Genomic DNA, 19,176 nt, shown 5'->3' with positions numbered 1-19,176 from the left:
TTGAAAAAAAAAAATCAACAAATTTCTACTAGTCATGGTAGAAATCTCCAGCTTCCCTGAAGAAAGAAGCTGCTTTTAAAAATAGAAGGCAAACGTATGTTAGGGGAGAAAAATGATCCAGTGTTCATAGCCTGTGTTTCCTGTGACTGCAAAAGAAGGGGAAAATCCTTTTCTATGCTTTAACAGAAGGTTACTCTTGTCCTTAATAAATTCTGGATAGGAAAGTGGTATGTTTTAAGTGGAGCTTTGTGTACTCTGTGGGCGTTGGACTGTGCTGGTGAGTGCCAGCCCAATGCAAGGACACCAGAGGGTACCACAACCCTTTTTGGTACTTTCACAGCATTATTAATACCAGTCTTGTGTCCCCCTTGGGTGTCTCTCTCCCGTCTGCCAGCCACGCTCTCCCTGCCTCTGACAACAGCTGCCCAATTGCACCACAGCTGGTTTGGGGCCAAGGAGTGGAGCTGGTGTCCCAGGAACCCTGCAAGCACCCTGCTCCAGGGAGCTGTGTGGGAGAGAAGGAAGCATTCCTCACCACAAGGCAACAATCCAATATCTGAGATTGTTCAAAGAAAGCTCTCCAAACATTTGAGCATTCTCAGCTCCTGCTACTGACCTCTTTGTCTTGGGATGACTTAATAGTATCTTTTTCCCTATCTTTGAAAGCTAAACATTCAGGATACACCCATGAAATTCAAAGTACCGTGGCTGAAAGGCTGCCAGGCTCAACTGTAAATGTTCTCTTACTGGTACAAAGTAGGCTGGAGTTTAAAGGAATGGAAAATCCTCAGAGGAGGAACCACTCATGCAGGGAGTCTGATGTTCAAACACCAGGAGAGCCAGAGAGGAACTCGATTCCAATTGCACAGCCAGACCACAGATGTTTTTCAGCCACGGGAGAAGAGCAGCAAAAGCCACTAAAATCCATGAATCCTCTTTAAGTATTCAAGAGTGATAAGAAGCAAATGCACCACTTTGTCCAAGTCTGTATTTCTTAGAGCAGCTGAGCAAAGCCCAGGTGATTCAGACACAAAGCTGCATGTCCAGCAGCTCACCTTGCAGGGTAGTAAAAGACAGGAGTTTCCCCACTGGCTGTGTACCCTGTCCCAGGGTTTCCCCCTTTCCCAGTGGAGCTCCATGCAGCTCCAGGCAGTGGTGAAATGAACTAAAGCACATGAATCTCATGTGAGGATGAAAGCACAACTGCAGCAGCTCCCAGACAGAGGCCAACCAGGACCTGTGCCACAGCACTTTTTGTTAACCATCTTGCAAAGGAGACATAACACACCCTTTGGTTGCAATTATTTTTTAATGGAAAAGACTAATCAATGTTTTACATAAATATCAATTAGTGACAACAAGTCAGTTGAGTAAATAAAGGAATACATACCTCCCAAGTTTTAAAGGCCCATAATGAACTGACAAAGTAGCACACAATGACAACTACAAGGAATTCATTAGAAGAGGTGGGCTGCACGTCAATCACCTTCATAAAATTCAACTGCTAATCACATCAGGCTCTTACTGGAGCAGTCACAGTGCAGTCCTCCCATACAGCAACAAGGACACATTTGAAAGGGACAGTGGACTTCCAAAACACCTTTCTGCCTCCAGCAGAAAGCCCTGGCTATGAAAGTACAAAAGCCTTAAGTGGTTTGCTGATGTTAAGCCCTTTCAGGGTCTGGTTTCAGATGTGCAGTGTCCCCTTCTCAGACTAAAAACTTATTTTTAAACAAATGCACGGGTTCGATCAGACAGGAATGTGTTCACACTGCAAAGTGGTACCAAGGTCAGATCTTGATAATAATTTCTTTTCTACAGGGTTGTGAAGAACTCAACTTCCATTCCCAGGCAGGCTGCAGAAGGGGAGAAGGGGAGGCTATTTTCAAAAAGAGCAATTTGTTAAGTGAATAGAAACTGCACCAGAAATTACAAAACTTCAGTGTTTCATGATCCATATTTCCATCTAACATCTTTGCATTCTTTCCTACAGGCTCAAACTGCTAAATATCTGAAGAGGTATTGCTCATATTATGTCCACAGCTATAAGGATATGAGTTACTGGATGCACTTTCACATGCATAATCACAGGGAAATCCACAGATTAAATACCTTTAAACTGCATCAGTGGGAGCCCCACAGTTTGCCAAGTTAGTGTTTCCCAATGAAACAGCATAACATCAATCTGCTGAAAGGCATCTAATTCCCCAAATATTACCTTTAAATATTATATGGCTAAGATGCCTACTTTGCAGTGGTTCAGTCAATAAAAATTCATTATGAATTACCTAGAACTAGCAGAAACATACACATTCCATTTTACAGCTTTTCCAGTGACATTTAAATAGTTATTAAATGCTGGGGACACGGTAGGATCTGATCTCCTGATGAATGAAAATCAACACCCTACCACATTCTCTGAACGGCTCAAAAATTTGCAAGAAAAGTTTTCATTTAAAAATAAGTTACCAATTCTCCTGTTGCATGCCAGGTCCCATAAATCTATGTTCTTTTCAAAATCTGGACTACACATACGCAGCTGGGAGATGCACCAATACAAGATGCAAATGAAGCCTTCGAAGTTGGCAACTGCTCAATAAAAGAAATTGCTTCCAAATACAGCCTAAGTTACCTTGCAATCCCCATAAGCTGGAATGCAATGCATGAGAAAGTTGTAGCAGCTGAAAGGAACAGCAGCACTTCTAAAGTCACTGCCAAAGGTGGACGTTTCACAGCACCAGGAAGATTTTGCTTTATACTTGCACTGGCTTCAACATACTTCAAGTGACAACCCATGAAAGAAGATCCTTGTATCCCCATAACAGACAGGAATTTGCCAACACCTCTATAGCATCAGATTGCTTATGTTCAGTGGGTTTACATTTCAGAATTAATCATAACAAAAAGGCATCTTCTGCACCATAACTCTGTTATATGAGTAATCTTTCTTTTTGTTATAATTTTAGAAGAAAAAGCAGACGGCCGAACACGAAACACGAGAACTCAGCTGGCTGCAGTCACTCAGCACGAAGGGGATGGTTCGACACTTCCAGTTCTTCACATCTAAACAAATTTAAAATGAGGTTACTCTCTTTGATAAATAGAAAGCAACACTTTGGCAAAAATAACACATATAAGATACCCTGGGGGGGGGAAATAATACTAAAATTCCTCCTAGAATGAGTATCTTGCCTTTTAGGGTTTGAAGTACTCCTGCCAAGGACTATTTTCATCAATTTCAAAAACGATGACAAAGAGTCATTGTCAGAAAGGAAAAACGTGATGTCAGTTGTAAATATATTACTACCTGGAAATTTATACATTAATTGCACATTCTAGTTCCAATTGAAGTGACCAAGTGTCAATCAGTTGAGTGATTTACACAAGAACATATGTCATTCCTTCTGTGGCTTGTTATCAAAAGAGGAGGAATAATGACAAAGGAGAATGGTCCAAGCTATTGAAAAGGTCTGTTGGGAGGAAATTACAACACTGCTAAGCATTACATTTAAAGAACTGAAGATGACCATTAGCTGCCAGTGTCCGTGTTCTGTACCCCCAAGTCATGTTTAGGCTCAGCTGTTCTAACACACTCTGTGCATCCTACCTGTAAAGGAGATCGATACAGCCACTTTTCGTTATCTCCACTGAGTTTCATACAGGCAAAAAGATCACAAACTGTAGGAAGGCCAAAGTCCTGAAAGAGAAGTCACCTTAATTACTGATCCCCAAACACAAATACATTCTGATTTCTCTTCAAATTCTGCTAAGTGTTCGAAAACAAAACCAAAACTGACTTCTGAGTCTTTGAGATTAATACTTTCTTCATTTAGTATAACATTGTTTTGTGTTAAGTAACTAATAATCATGAAAATATTAAAAGAGCTAAGAAACCTAAAACTGTCACTCAGTATTACCCAGAAGAGCTATGAAATTGGAAGAGAAGTCATTAGAGTAAGACAATAAACCCAGCACATAAGACAGAGCAGTAACAAGTTTATGCTCACTTGTGCTTTCTTGCGCAGAAGCCATTTATCTTCCGCTGGAGGCGGGTTTGCATTTTCCAGGTCATTGGAAGTCAACACCCAACTGTTCACATTCAAGGGGAGGTGGAATGGAGCCAGGAGGTCTAGGAAAGGACTCTTGAAACTCTTGTCTGCTTTTTCCCGACTCGCCTTTTCTTCTGCGCTTTCTGCTCTGTGCTCAGCCTTGGCCAGCCAGCTCGTCAGAGGCCTTTCCAGCAAGACTTTCAAGGGTTCTGCGATCTCTGCCGAATAATCCGCTTTCTCCGCACTCACGGGCTGCCCTGGGAGCTGCTGTGTGGGGTTAAGCCAGGTACTGGCAGCAGACTTGGTCTTCTCATACTCAGGGTCTGGTGTATCTTTCTGGCTGACTGGAACTCCATTTTTATCCTTCCAATCCTTCTTCAGAAGCCACTTACAAAGAGCCTCTTTTCCACAGTTTTCATCACACACACATTCTGAAAAGCTGGCACACAGCTCATTCGCTTTGCACACATCTTCCACTTTAAAGGGGGCCTGGGGATGTTGAAGAAGCCAAGCATTTACAGCAGATGTAGTGGGCGATTTCTTTCCATCGAGATGCTCATTCAGGCACTTCAGATTTCCCAGGTTCTCAATTTCCACATTTTTGATCTGGCTGCCACGACAACTGGTACATGTTTCAGCTTTGAGGAGCCAATCACTCAAATTGCATTCTTCCCTAAAAGGTTTAAACTCACACTTCCATTTCTCATCTGAAGCAGTATTTCCATTTTCTGTGTCAGCAGTAATCAGCCAGTCAGAAAGGTCCATCTCTTCTTGTCCAAGGTATTCCAGTTCCTCCACCTTTTCAATAGTGGAAAAGGATGAGCTGGAAGTAGAGGTGGAGTCCTTGCGGCCAGGGGAGTCTGTCTTCCCAGCAACATCACACTGCTGATTCTGCAGGAGCCAGTTCTCCAGATCTTTCAGATTTCCCCAGGCTTGCTCAGAATAACAAACTTTGGAAGAATTCAAATCCTAGTAAAGACACATTGAAATACATCTATTAAGACTAAAAGACAAAGTTCAGTAACTGTTTGCATAGTTACAGCTTGGAGCATCCAGACAGTAAGTGCCAAAGGATTAGCTGAACATGAAGCAGAATAAAGAGAATTACAGAAGGTTTAATTCCCACCATATTCTGCCTGCTATCAGATACTCTGTTTCCCCCTCTGTCAAAAACTAGGTTAAGCGCAAAAGGCTTACCTGGCTGGGCTCTGACACACATTTTTGTGTAACCCATTCCTCAAGATTGGTGCTGGGAACATATGGAGCCTGGTGAGCAGCCACGGGTCTGCTTCCCAGTAGCCAGTCCGCAAGGGAGGCACTCACTGTGCCACACAGTGTCTTCTGCTGAGAAACAATGTTGTTGGTCATGAGAATGTCTAATTGCTGAGGCAATCTATGGTGAACATCAACATACATCAGTATTTCTGCACCAAAAGAAAAACCAGTCCCTTCTAATTACAAAAAAAGTAAATCTTCAATTGCCTGTATGACTTGAAGCCACTGCACTGATTGTTTTGTGACCCCAGATTCTTCAGAGAGCAAATTACGAGAAAGGGAAGCGACAATTTCTAAAACGCAGAGCTCTGAGATGTGTAACCCAGCCATCCCCCTGCTCCTGGCCCCAATTCCCATTACTGATTTGCTGCCCTCCTTCACTGACACGGTGCAGAGCCCAATATAACATTTCCCCATGAATTTCTGCATTAAAAGGAATTGGACAGTTCGAATTCCTGACCTGACAACATCAAGTAACATTCAATTAAAAAATTCTGACTGACACTCACACCCCACATACCCTTTCATAATATGTTCTTGCATGTCTGTTCCTGGAGCAGCTACAACATCGGATCCCTGGTGCTCACCACAGCCACTGTTACTGACTACTCGAGCATCTCAAACAAACATAAGTCGCTACTCAAGCTCACATAACGTGCTTGAGTTCTCCTCTTCCCTTTAATGCAATTAAACACTCACAGACACAAGTTCTAATCTTACCTGCTCACAGTTCATCAGGGCACAGTTCTGCCCCGGGAACCAGGGAGAAGCATTCTCTCTCTCTGAGGTTTGCTGAAAGAAAAGTAAAAGTTAATCTCAATCTCCATTTTGTCCAGTTTCAAAGATGAATTCTACAATAAAGCAGAAGTCAGTGCTTTGTGGCTAACCATGTTCTCAACATTTACAAACAGAATGGAGAAAGATTTACTAAAAAATACTACCTTCAGTTCACTTCCTTTAAGAGCATTTTCTCCAATAATACAGGAAATATGCTGCTTATATAAGAATCCTAAAACATTTTTATCACAGAAAGTCATAATTTTAACTATTAGTTAAGTGAACATTTTAACTATTACTATCTAAAGAAAAATGTGACATTAATTTCCAGTTGGTGGAATAGAGTAAGAATACAGTAGTCATTCCCTCAGCCTCTGTCAAAATATATTAAAATAACATGTACATAAGCAGATAACTAAACTCAGTGAAACTGAGAACTACATGCAACAGTTAATTATACAGCTAAAACCATATGACTTGTACACAGGTTCCATTCAAGCTATAACAAGTAGAACTATCCCTTGGAATTTATCACACTACTTTTTGAGGCAAATATTCCAACCCAGGGAAGTCTTGGTGCTTACCATTGTTTTAATTGAACCAAATGAGGTAATAGCCTGGCGAAGGTAAGAGGTGTCAGCCTCAAAATTCAGGATGGAAGACTCTTCTGGTTTAAGTGTTAGACCTTCCAGTCTGAAAGAGTAAGACAACAGTTACAGAAAGGAAAAAAATTACAATTTTCTTCTTCTGTCCTGTTTTGGAAGTCACTCATTATTTCATACAAAGGCTTCCTAGCTGACTTGGCACTAATTAGGTAAAAAAAAAAAAATTAATACTTTCATAAAAGAAAGAGATGCCTATCCACAAACCACAGAACAGATTAAATAGCCAGCAAAACACAAGTTTCCTCTCCTTACTTCAGTTGCCATCATCAACTAATATTTGAAATAATCTGCACAAATGAGTACCTCCCTGCTTGTTATAGTCCTGTTTTTCAATCTAAGATTAAAAAAAAAAAAAAAAAGTGAAAGGAATCATCTCAGATTGCTTCAAATATCTTATTTCTAGGAACCATTAAAAATGTAGTAATAGTGAGTGAGAGCTATTATTAGTTCTATTAAAATAAAAAAATCAGACTAAATTCGTAAGTCAAATAAAACCAACTGTGTTGATAAAATACAAATAAAATATATTTACCTCTCCAGGCAAACTGAGATCTGGTTTGCTAGTTCATTGCTATAGGAGCGTTCCAGCTGATGAATAAGGCAATTGAACTGTCCCAAATACTGCATGGAAGACAAAACACATGTTACTGTTTCGGCTTCTAGGATTAGAATTGAGGAAATACTTGCAAGGATGAAGTTTGCTCAAAAATCCAGTGCAACATGTGACCACAAGGCACTTTCCAAGCCTTACCCAGTAGAGCTGCTGTGCCTGCTGCTGCAAGGCCTCCTCCTTGAGCTGCTGGATGAGATCCACCTGCTCGAAGAGCCAGACCTCGCGGCTGCGCAGGCATTCCAGGTGCCGGCTGATGTGGCTGTGGATCTTCGCTTTGACCTGCAAGGCAACACCCACCACTTCTACAACATCTGCCAAACAGGGTGAACAAACATGTGCTGTGCTGATGACAAAATGCTGTTTGTCACAGGCAGGTGACAAGTACTGCTGGAGCAACTTATTTCTCAAAAACTAACCACAGTCATCCACAGCACCACATAACTCATAAGGTTAGTAAAAGTTCCAAAGCTACCTTTAGAGAAGTAAAAAAGAACAGTGTTACTTGCAATATCTCTCTATTCTAATGTTTCAACCAACAGCTTTAGGAAATTCTGCATGCCTAAGCTTTTAATACAGGAATTTATCAACAGCATGACCTAATGACACAGCAACATGCTTGCAAGTCTCTAGGGAAATTTCAGATCATCAAGACAATAGTAAGTACTCTGGAATAGCAAACTGTCATTACAGTAATGTTAGTTATTAAAATATTTTTTAAAAATAATTTAAAATTACCTCCCGCCAGTTCTCCTTAATCTGCTGTTCAGCTTTGACAATTCCAGATATAGCTGCTTCCAAGTCCTTCTTTGCTTGAAAGCACTTTGCCAGAGTCTCACTGCTGCAGGAATTTCTATTTCTATCTTGTGGTGGACTCATTCTTGAAGTGTTCCTAAAACACAGTGGAAAAACAATGTCTTAATAGTTTCTATTCCTCTTTTAACGGAAGAGGAAGGGCATCATATGAAGAGCCATCTGCTCTACTTCACTATAAAGGTGAACAAAAAAACCCCAAGACCGTGTATGGATGGAAGTTTTCCAGACACAGAAAAAGCTTTCTTGAGGAGCGACAATGGCCTCTCTGACACCTCGGCCCATGGAATTTGCACAACTGCAGGAAAACCCACAGATATTTAACAACAGCTTCAACCACAGGAGCTTAGGCAATCCTCCCCTGCCAGTCACCTTGCTCTGGCTTTTCTGTCCTGCCAGCAAAACTCCAGAGCTGAGGGGCTGATTCAGGGAGGGTTCCACAGCAATGCCAGAGCTGGGGGAGAATGGCCCAGCCAGGGGCAGGAAATGTTTCAGTCACCCCTTTTTCAACTGCAGGCAAATGAACTGGCTCCCACAAATCAGAAAATTCCAATACAACTCCATTAACTGAACACGCAAATACTGCTCCACAGATCACTCTTTACTAAGCTGCAAAGGCCAAAATTTAGAGCAGCTCCCCATTATTTTTGTCCTGGTCTCACAGCAGCAGTAACTTACTTCAAGTTACTGTAGCTTCAGCACAGCCTCAAGTAAAAGGGGCTCAGACACAAAATTTCTGCAGAAGTCAGACTGGTAAGGATTCTGCAAGTAAAGAGGAAAAGATAGTATGGGTTTTTAGTAAAAATGGGAAGAATCATTATAAGCATTTTTTCTAAACGGTGGGTATTTCATTACTGAAGAGTTTCAACTCTCCTCAATCCCAACCATGGGATTCCTGAAGCACTAATGAAACATTCACAGTGAAGGTTCTATTTAAAACAAGTCCTCAGCAATGACAGCTATGGAAACTCCCAGCAGAACTAACTGAAGCGTACACATGCCCATCTAAAATGTCACAGATTTTACCGCTCCTCTGGAGGGAACTGAAAAGAGTGTTTTGAATATGATAAGACGACCACGGAGCTTGTGTTACTGAGCAGCTACTTCGTCTGCACTTTCCAAGTCCCACTGCAACCCAAAAATCCTTCTACAGCCAAGACCCACCAGACAGACGTGTGTTTCAGAGAGCAGAGGGCTGGGAGTGGCTTGCACATGGAAGCTGACAGAAAAAGCAAGGTTTGCTGTGGGGCGGGAGCAGAGGCTGCATCTCCCTTGGTTCCCTCAACACAATGGGCTTCTTGTTTCTTGTGCCCCCAGACATGAGACATGGAGCAGGCACAGGAGCTACCCAAAGACCCTGCACACAACTCAGTCCCATCCTCACCATAACATCTCATCTTCTAGGAAGTGCAGAGCACAACTACAGGTGAAGTGAACTTGAATGTATTTTTTAAGCTTATGTTATTCTACACCAAATTAGACAGGGTACAGAAATCAAAAATACATCATTCCCCATGCTGCACTATAAATTTTGGGGTTGTCCCTGTATTTGCACATTCAGAGGTGCAATACACAATTCTGTAAGGTCTCAAGATCTTCACCATGCTAGCAATGTTCAGTAAAAGGTAATCTTTCTCCTCGCAACTGTCCTTAGACTTTATCTTGCTTGTCAACTCTCATGTACAACCTACAGGGAAATGTAACTGGGAGCCCTAGTTCTCAGATGTAATCTAACAAATGTTAATGCAAAAGCAGCGATACACCCAGCCAAGAAAACAAGGGCATTTGATACATTAAAAGCTATCCTATACTCACAAGTAAACAACAAAAAAAATCATACTGTTTATTATTTCATTTATTATATTCTTACATAACAACCCAGTCAAAGTCTGAAAGGCTAAATATAACTGCCATATTTGCTCACATGGCAGATAATGGACTTACAACGTCTGTGAAAATTATTTTAAGCTCTGTACGTACAAATACCAAGCCCAAAGAATGCTGTGTTACCATTTATGTGTTTTCTGAATTTATATGAGGGAACTGGGCTCAGTGCCTGAAGAAATGCTACTTTTTCATACTCTGCATTAGCAACTTCATACTGGTACAGTCAAAATTAAGAAGCTTATACATGCTTCTCTAATGATTTCTGAAACTACTGTTTACTGCTTTTCTGTTTTTTCATTTGATTGCACGAGACTCTCTCCAAAATGTGTACAGAGAGAATGAATGCTGCCTTCCTCCAGCCAGCCAACTCCTCTTAAAATGGCTGTTCTCATGCTTTGTCAAAAATTAGGCAGTAAAACTCACATGACAGTTGAGGATTAGAGCCAATCCACCCTTCTTTTCAATTCCGACAAGCCTCTAACAAAACTAAGTGAGGGTAACCACCTATTTCCTCGTTTTCCAGTTACCCCCCAGCAGCACTGGGAGTTAAAGCCGTTTTCAGTTCCCATGCTCTGACACTACCGGGATCATACACTTCAGCTCAACAGTAACAAAATACAATTACTTCTGCAAGAGGACACGTGGCTGCAACACAGTCACCTTTTTTGGCCATTTCCGTACCATCTGTTTCCAGGCACACAGGGGTCCCCTCCAGGGGTACGTGACTCACGGGATGCACACCCCCCACCAGCTGAGCTCGCACTTACTTTCCGAGCTCAGGAAGCAATCCCTCAGCGTCCTGTTTCTCACGCCGCTCCCATTCCCAGCCTCCCGCTCCGCAGAGGCACGGCCTCGGGAATGCTCTCGGGCGGTCACGCGCGACTGCTCCCGCTGCAGATTCCGCCCCAGAGCCCCGCTCGCTCCAGAGCCCCGCTCGCTGGAGCGGACGGGCCCCGCCCCGGCCCCGAGCCCTTATCGGGGCGGCCCAGCCCGCGCCCCGCCCCGCCCCGGGCACCGCGCCCGCCCGAGCCGCACGTCGGCAGCGCCGGGAGGGACCGGGCCGGACCCAACACCGGCCCCGCTCCGCTCATCCACAACACCGAGGGCCTCCGAGCGTCCCACCGGCAGCTCAAACCGCGAAACCACGACGTTTTGCAACAAACCCGCTGTTTGTCGCAAGTTCGGGAGTGTGGCAATGTGACTTCTCCACACAAGAAACGCAACAAAGCAAACCCAGCGCGTCTTTCTGCTGCAGCCCCCAAGGCTCAAGGGCTGCTGGCTGCACAGTTCAACCTCCCGTCCGCCCCTGGCCATGCACAGCCCAGCAGCGAGGCTCCCCATCCAGCACTGCGCCTGGGACTGCCAGAAACCAGGACAATAGATCGCTCGGGTGCAGTCAGCTCCTGGAAGGACCAAAATGACACTCTCACACACACAATTATTGTCACATCTACTCTTGCATCCACAATTCCACACATAGCCGAGGAAAGCACACAGAACGGCCTGGGTTGGAAAGGGCCTTGCAGTTCCAACTCCTCTGCCAAGGGCACGGACACTTCTCACTGGACCAGACTGCTCAGAGCCCCATCCAGCCTGGCCTTGAACACTCTCAGGGATGGGCCACGTACATGTACTTGCCGGTACATAATCAGTCAAAATATTACAGCCATGAAACCAAAAATAGTGCCTGAACGAGGCAGGAAGGTGATATTATTGTTCCTAATCATAAAATAACTACCAGTTCTTGCAGGAAGATTTTTGGTTTGCTAGAGTTGTCACCACGAAGACCGTGCAGCCAAATCCTCGTCACAGTATTACTTCTCCTGGTACTCTGTGCTACCTCCCTGGCTGATTGCCCTCCACCCCTGAGGTGTTACTTCCCGTATTTCTCTTTTATTTTATTTGTAGGTCAGAAAATGATGGACAAAAATATTTTTTTTTTTAGCTTTTAATTAAGTATCTGGTGGCTGGGGAGCAGAGGAGGACGGGACAATCCTGCCTCGACTGCACAGGCTGCAAACAGGCCAGCAGGAAACTGGTTTTACCAGCTTTTCACTTTCAGCACAACCATCCCCGCTGCCCTTGGGAAGAGCATTGTTTTCCACTGCAAATGAGTGTGGAATCACCTCAAAAAGAGAGGAACTGGGGAAAAACTTCTGAAGGGAATGAATCCTCACATCAAACAGGCTCTGTTTATAAATGTGGAATGATTTCTTCCAGTCAGCTGGACAAGGCTGCTCCAAAGCCCTGTCTGACCTGACTTCATGTGGTTTTAAACCCACTGGCTTGTTTGAACTGAAATCCCCACGGATTTCACTCTTACCCCACCAAAAAACAGTAGTTCCTTTTAAGTAACTGTCCCAAATTAGGTACGTGGGAGTTGTGGTCAGGGAGAGAAGTGCTGTAAGTACACGAGCTGACTCTCAGAAATTTCCATTTAGATCCAAGCACAACAAGCATTTTGTACAGTACAGCATCAGCATCACGCGTCAGGATCTGTGTGGAGCTCCTGCTGGGGGGATTATTTTCCTCCAAAACAAGTATGTACCACCCTACTGTATAAGTTACAAGCCACATGAAGGAAAAAAATGACCTCTGGCAGTTCTGAGTAAGAGAGAAAGTGAAATTAACAGCTTAAGGAATAGTAATAAAAGTTTCAGGTAATACATTCTCTAAAATTCAGTTAGTTTTTACCTGCCTGCACAGTGTATGATCTGCATCACAGACCTGAACACCTTTCAGCCTGTTTTAGCCCCAGAAGAGCACAGTCATTGCACAAAGCACTTGCACAGACACCCTCACAAGAGTTGGGCTCTGTAGAGTTACAAGTCACCAGTGCAGCTGAGACAAGAAGTCTGGTCACCATTTAATTCCATCTATTGTTAATATATGTTTCATGCACAGCACACAAGTGAAATCACAAAGTATCTGAAAACGAAGGCTTGAAATCTCTATGCTGTAATTACTGACAATACCAAAGTATATGTCCCAGAGTGGGAAAGACGAACTGTTATCTTAACAGAGATTGCACATTTCAACACAACCGTCTTCCAGGCTTTTGCATTTAAAACCCTTTGGAAAACAAGTGACAAATCCCTGGCTCTGCCTGAGGCATATGGCCTCAGAGATAGCACTGCCACGCTCTCTGCACATCCATCCCTCCAACGCTGTGCATTTGCGGCGGTTTTCACACGACTGCCAGGGAAAAACCCTGCCGTGACTGCACACCTTACCCAAACCCCCGAGGAGAGCAACCTGGTTGCTCTCTCAGCTTTTCCCGTTAATGTCACCCACGAACACCGAGTTTAAAGCCGAAAGAATGCACAGCAGCCCCTCTGGGAGCTGTGGCCCACACCAGTTACCAGGCACCGAACAACACGGGTCTGACGAACTTCCAGCGCCGGCGCGGGACAACCCCACATTCGGGACACTGCTGCTTATGTAACCTCCGGGGAGCGCGGCCGCTCACAAAAGATTTTGGCTTCGCGGTGAAAGAAGCGGCCTCAGAAGCGCCTGCAGCACACCCTCTCGGGGGCACGAAGGGAAAGCGAGACCAGCACAAAACCCCCGCGTCTTTCGTGTTCCACGTCCGCCCTCCGCCCATTTCCCGACCGACCGGCCCGCGCCAGGCCGGTCCGACCGCGCGCTTCCCGCTGCGCGGCACGGGATCCCGCACGGGATTCCCCACTGGATCCCTCCCGGCATTCCCCTCGGGATTCCCGGCGGGATCCCGCACGGACCCCCCCGCCCCGCTCCCCCGTCCGCCCCTCACCGCGGCCCGCGCGCCGCTCCCTCACCAGCGCCGTCCGCCCTCCGCCGGCACGCGACACCGCCGCGCACTCTCGCGAGAGCGCCCTCCCCTTGAGCGCCAGCGCCCCCTGCCGGCCCGGCGGAGCGGCGGCGGGGCAGCGGGGAGAGGGGCTGCTCCGCACGGACACCGGGAACGGCATCCAAAGCACCGGGAATGGCATCCGACCCGGCACGGCGGGTCCCCCAAGGACAGAATGGGTCTGGGTGGCCTGGGTCTTTCTCGTGGGCGCTGGGAAATGCCCAGGGTGCGCGGCTTGGTTTGGCCTCACACAGCACGGTTCTTGGGTTTGCCTTTCCCTCCCAGTGTGAAGCACAGCAGGACTCTTCCCAGTACTGCCAGCTGGGAAAAGCACCCAGTTACTGCCCGGGCAGGGAGCACTGGTGCTGCCCGTGCCCCAGAGCGCGATCGCCAAGCGCTGCCTTGTGCGGTGTTTGCACAGCGCTGGGAGCCCGACAGACAGGCTTCAAAAGGAAAGCGCTTCAGCCAGAAAGGGCTTCAGATGGAAATCTCAGTGTCTGTGCAGCTCTGAGTGCATGTGGTACCCGAGTCACCATTTCCCACACATTTCCTCCCCTGGGCACGGACCAAGGAGCCCGTTCTTTTGAACAGGACCTTACCCGGGGTTACCAGTACAAGTAATTTAGTGCTGACCTAAGAGAAAGTAGAAGTCAGACGCCCAGACCCAAATGTGCTGTTAACCCTAGGAACCTCTGTTTCAGGTATTTGCCTTCCTTCCCTAAACACGAAGGAGACACAGGACGTGTTATATAATCCTCCTCTGTGTATTTGGATTTGAGAGGAAAAATAATACCAACCTTGCCTGACCTTGGAAAACCAGCAGTGCTCGTACACCTGTTGTGTACACCATCCAGTTACACAGCGAGACTGGCCCGAGGACAGAGAGCAGCCTCTCCTGGGTAGGCAGGCAGAGCGGACAAAGAGGTTTGCTGGCATGCCTTCCATGGGCTTCACCAAGGCCATCCCATAATCCAGGTGGTTTGAGTGCTTTCTGTGGAACCACTCCACAGCTAGTACACTCCACATGGTACACTCTGTGTGGATTCATTGTGGTTAAGGTTATACCTTCCTAGGAGGATTTACCTGTTGGATACATCTTCCATCTTGCCCTTAAAGGATGTCAAGGAACCATATGCACATTTTAATGGTCTCTTTCCACCCACCATTGATGGGAGTACATGCTGTTCCTCCCTCAGCCATATCCTGTGCCATGCCAGATGCGCCTTTTTACCCAAAGCTGCATAGCATAATCATCATAAAAAGAAATTTTAAATTATATTAGCCTGAGCAAAGGACAAATTGGTGGCATGTTAAAATAGGGGCAAAGGGTTGGGTAAGAGTTGCAGTTTTATGGGAAAATAAACAAGATGATCTGCTTGTGTTAAACAGCAGTGAAGATGGAGATGTACTGGGCAGTTCCTCAGCTCTGTGTTGGCAGTGAGCTTCCAACCAGGGTGCAAAGAGAAGCATTTTGGATGCATAAAAGGGATCTACATACACATCAGAAATAGTTAATGAGGATAAAAGCCTGCAGCTTTTCCCATCAGAAGTGTATGACACTGTGTTATGCACTTCTCTACCCAAAATTCAGTGCTATTTCTTGCCAAATGGGAATCCTGCCTGTAGTCCTGCAGTGTAAAGCCCATCTTTCCTTGATTCTGCAAAAGTGCTCAGTGACCCCCTTTGCACACTCCAAGTTCTTCATTGCTTGGCTGCAGTGTGAAAATGAAGAGCAGGGAGAGATTCATCCCTCCACAACCCCAGGAAACAGGATCCTTGATAGAGAAGTGCAAGCTTTTCCTGCAGTCCTTTGGCCTGCCAAACTGTACTACTGTGCACCACCCAAACCACAAGGAACTTGAAGAATGTTCTCCGGTTTGATGATTTTAGAGGAATTTTTATGGTGTTTAGATAATATTTCTGGTTTCTGTTTAGACCGTTCCTCTTTCAGTAACTGCAATAATTTAGTTGAAGAGAATCAGCTGTGTTAACTTCTCTGTTTAATGCCCCATAATGTAATTTCCCTGTTCTGCAATGCTACCACATAGTTCAGCAGTCCGTCCCTGCCTCGTGGAGGGGAGATAAAGAAGTGCAGCACAGGGACAGTGGCACAGCAAGAACGGCACAGCTGGAGGTGAAGCCAAATGCCAAGGCAGACTAACAAACTGACGGCCGCTCCTGTCAGGAGCAGCAACAGCCCCAAGGTGGACTATGAAATTCTAGAAGAGTCGCCAGTGCAGGCGTCAGGGAACCTCACACAGCTCCCGGAGGAATCGCCAGTTTCCTCCGAGCTCTGCTGCTGGAAGGGAGCTGTTTTCCCTTTGCCCCTGCCAGCGCGGGTGCACGGCCCTCCCTCCCACGTATCCTCGCTGACGTCTGTCCTTGGTCCCCTTCCAGGCAGGCTGTGACTTGGCACTCAGTCCCACAGCTGAGCGCCAGGTCCGTCCCCAGCCTTCCCCCGGCGCTCATCCCGCCCGTGGCCGCAGCCCGACCCCGCGGGCCCGCCCGAGGAGCGGCTCGGAGCCGTCTGCCCTGCTGAGGGCCGAGCCTTCACTGCCCTGCAGGGCACTTGCAGAGCTCTCTGCTGTATTTCCTCACCTTGAATCTTTGCTTTTTGTGTCGAGCTACCTCAGTACCAGAGGGAAACGAAATGTTTTTGAACTCCCACACAAACGGTTCCATATATAGACTGCAAACAGATGTTTTAATAGCCATTTCCTGCACACCACACACAGCCTTTTTCCTTTCTCTAGTTTAGGGATTTCTCATTTCTGCAAACTTTTTAATTACTATCTATTCATCTGTCCCACTTCACATCAAACAGAAGTACAGACTACACCTAACTCCACAATCATCTTTCATTTAAAGAGGTTCTCAGAACGGTTTTCTGTAGCTTCTCTGGGCAGTCAAACCAAAGGCAGAACTTACTTCTGGAAGCAATGGGTACCAATGAGAACTCAGTGTCTGTGAATTAGTGTCCTGCCACAGATGAGAACAAATCTCTTACCTGTTGTGGCCCAAACCTCTCAATGCAAAAAATAACAGAAGTTTTAACCAAATAAGTGCAATTCCTGAGCAAAGCAACAGACAAAAGGAACAGATTAACTTGTGATAACAGAAATGATTTCTCTTGTGCAAGTGCAGTTACCAGCAATTGGAGGGAAATACCCTTATTTATGTACTAGCACATCATGTATGCCATGCAGGTATTAGGACTCCATACCCTATGCACAGACACGTTGGTAAGCACATACCCAAACACCCAAATGTCTGCCAGCACAGCATCTTTTGTGTGATAGATACCTATGCAAGTAGGTTTTCCTAGGAATCCCACATGTCCTTGGAAACAAAACTACACGTGTGGCCATTTTAATGCTCACCCTTTTTTTTCCTGCTTCTTTTGTTATTAATTTTTCCCTCCGGAAACCCTCTGAAGTTTGAGCTGGTAGATGCATCTGAAACAGCAACCACTACATTTACACATATCCTTTTGCAGAAACAGGAGATTCTTTGATGGCCAAAAATTAAATGTCTTCCCACCTATGAAGGGGAAGGCACACACGGTTCGGGTACGATGGATAGGTATTGCAACTCACATGTGCTTTACAAATGAGAGGAATGCCCATATGTGCTTTGTAGGTTACAACAGGCTCCATCACATCTTCAGTGACAGCAGGAATGGCTCAACAGCTATGCAAAGATCTGGCAGTACAAAGTGTTATTTGTCAATAAGTGTGTTATTGACCTCATCATCAACCTCTGCCACGACAGCGATGTTCGTGTCACTGAAAAATAGTCTTAAAGACGGTGCATACCTTTAATGAGACTTGTCAAGGCCAGGAGTGGGGCTTTGCTTCAGTACCTGATGTAATTCTCCCTGTGGTGTTTGCTGGCCAGCCTCCAATACACAAAGAAATACATTCAATATGCAAAGTCACAAAGTCACATCCCAACAGTCATTCATCGATCCTAGACTTGATGGCTCCTACAACTTGAAATATTGAGGAAGGAGATAAGTATTAAACACAGATCCTTAGTCATGTTCCACATACACCACACAGACAATTCTTGAATTACTGCCTGGCACACTTGGGGTATTAAAAATGCTGCAAATTTAAGAAATCAGAACATCAGTGGAAAAGTTTGCCATGCAAGTGTAGAGCTCACTGCCAAAATTTCAGGGTTGAGGAGGTGAGCTTAAACTAGGAAAGATTATTATGAGCCACCTTCAGCAAAAGAGAGTTGGTTTCTGCGATGCTTGAAAGGTGGGAAAGCAGTACAGGAAAGAGCTGCTGTGTGACATAGGGTGGGAACCTCCAAATTTAGCATCACAATAGAAGAAAGTATTTTATTTCATATAAAGGCATATAATACCCAGATATTCCATTTTTCTAGGGCAAAAGTAACAAAAAATGTAAATAATAAATTAATGAGAAGAAAATGCATGGGGAAGGCCCAGGCCTGGTAACTCAAGTGGGGTGCTGGGCCCACCACAAACACCTGTTTTTGAACACGAGGAAAGGGCCTCCAGGGAGGTGAAAGCAGAGAAGATGCATGTCCCCACTTTCTGCAGCCCCAGGTGAGGTTGCAGCATCAGTGGTCAGGCACAGCACCAAAGGGCTTAAACTAGAAGGAAGGAAGCATGTAAACAGTGTATAAACAATTTTAACTAACCTAAAACCATTTTTACAAAGCTTCAACCTACTGCAGGAAACTTTTCCTATCACAAATATAGATTGAGCCTTTAGTGAAACAGCAGCGTGATTTTGGCCACTAAACATTTTGAACCTCCCCCCCATATACACACACACACACACACATTCCAGTCAAAATTGGAGCAGGAAGGGACTCAGTGCAGGCTTAAAGTATGAGGGCTGTGTAACAGCTCTAGGGATTACTCTCGTTTGAGTGGAGAAGTAGATTGTTGAACAACAGGCATCACACAAAAAAACAGGTCTCTGCTTCCTCAGAAACACTTATCTTTTCTCAAGATCCTCTTTAAGGAAGCAGCTACAGCAGCACAACACTAAATTAACCCCTAATTGTACTGTTAGAGTGAGGTTGGTGCTGAAAAAAGTGTGAAATTTAGCAAATGCAGATCACTACAAAAACAAGGAAGAAATTACAATATAACCCATCATACCATGAATTCAAATTAACAGGTAGGCTTTCCTAAAGTTGGATTCTCTGAGACAATGGCATTTGCAGGATTTTCCAGACAATGTGAACACAAAACAGCATTTAACTTACCTACATGCAGGAATTTCTGCT

At 45.1% G+C, this 19,176-nt stretch overlaps 1 protein-coding gene across 5 annotated transcripts; it reads right to left on the bottom strand.

Annotated features, from left to right (window-relative positions):
* Positions 1 to 1,290: 1,290 nt before the first annotated feature.
* On the bottom strand, positions 1,291 to 13,871 carry NCOA4 (nuclear receptor coactivator 4). 5 transcript variants are annotated; one of them, XM_027720629.2, is made up of 11 exons: positions 10,844 to 11,045; positions 8,868 to 8,951; positions 8,115 to 8,268; positions 7,518 to 7,658; positions 7,299 to 7,387; positions 6,686 to 6,794; positions 6,045 to 6,116; positions 5,247 to 5,393; positions 4,008 to 5,018; positions 3,608 to 3,697; positions 1,291 to 3,063 (listed from the first exon to the last, which is right to left on the bottom strand). In XM_027720629.2, the coding sequence occupies exons 3-11, from the start codon at positions 8,253 to 8,255 to the stop codon at positions 3,058 to 3,060; spliced, it is 1,806 nt and encodes a 601-aa protein (XP_027576430.1). In that variant the 5' UTR covers positions 8,256 to 8,268; positions 8,868 to 8,951; positions 10,844 to 11,045; the 3' UTR covers positions 1,291 to 3,057. The 5 variants fall into 5 exon arrangements, with proteins under 5 accessions (XP_027576430.1, XP_027576429.1, XP_027576428.1 ...); XM_027720628.2 differs by lacking the exons at positions 8,868 to 8,951; positions 10,844 to 11,045 and adding an exon at positions 13,849 to 13,871; XM_027720627.2 differs by lacking the exon at positions 8,868 to 8,951.
* Positions 13,872 to 19,176: the final 5,305 nt, after the last annotated feature.

The sequence above is a fragment of the Pipra filicauda genome, unplaced genomic scaffold (genome assembly GCF_003945595.2).
Source record: "Pipra filicauda isolate LSUMZ 115617 unplaced genomic scaffold, ASM394559v2 scaffold173_size1550139_pilon, whole genome shotgun sequence".
In the NCBI taxonomy this organism is placed as follows: Eukaryota; Metazoa; Chordata; class Aves; order Passeriformes; family Pipridae; genus Pipra; species Pipra filicauda.
This window is presented reverse-complemented; position numbering and strand designations above follow the sequence as displayed.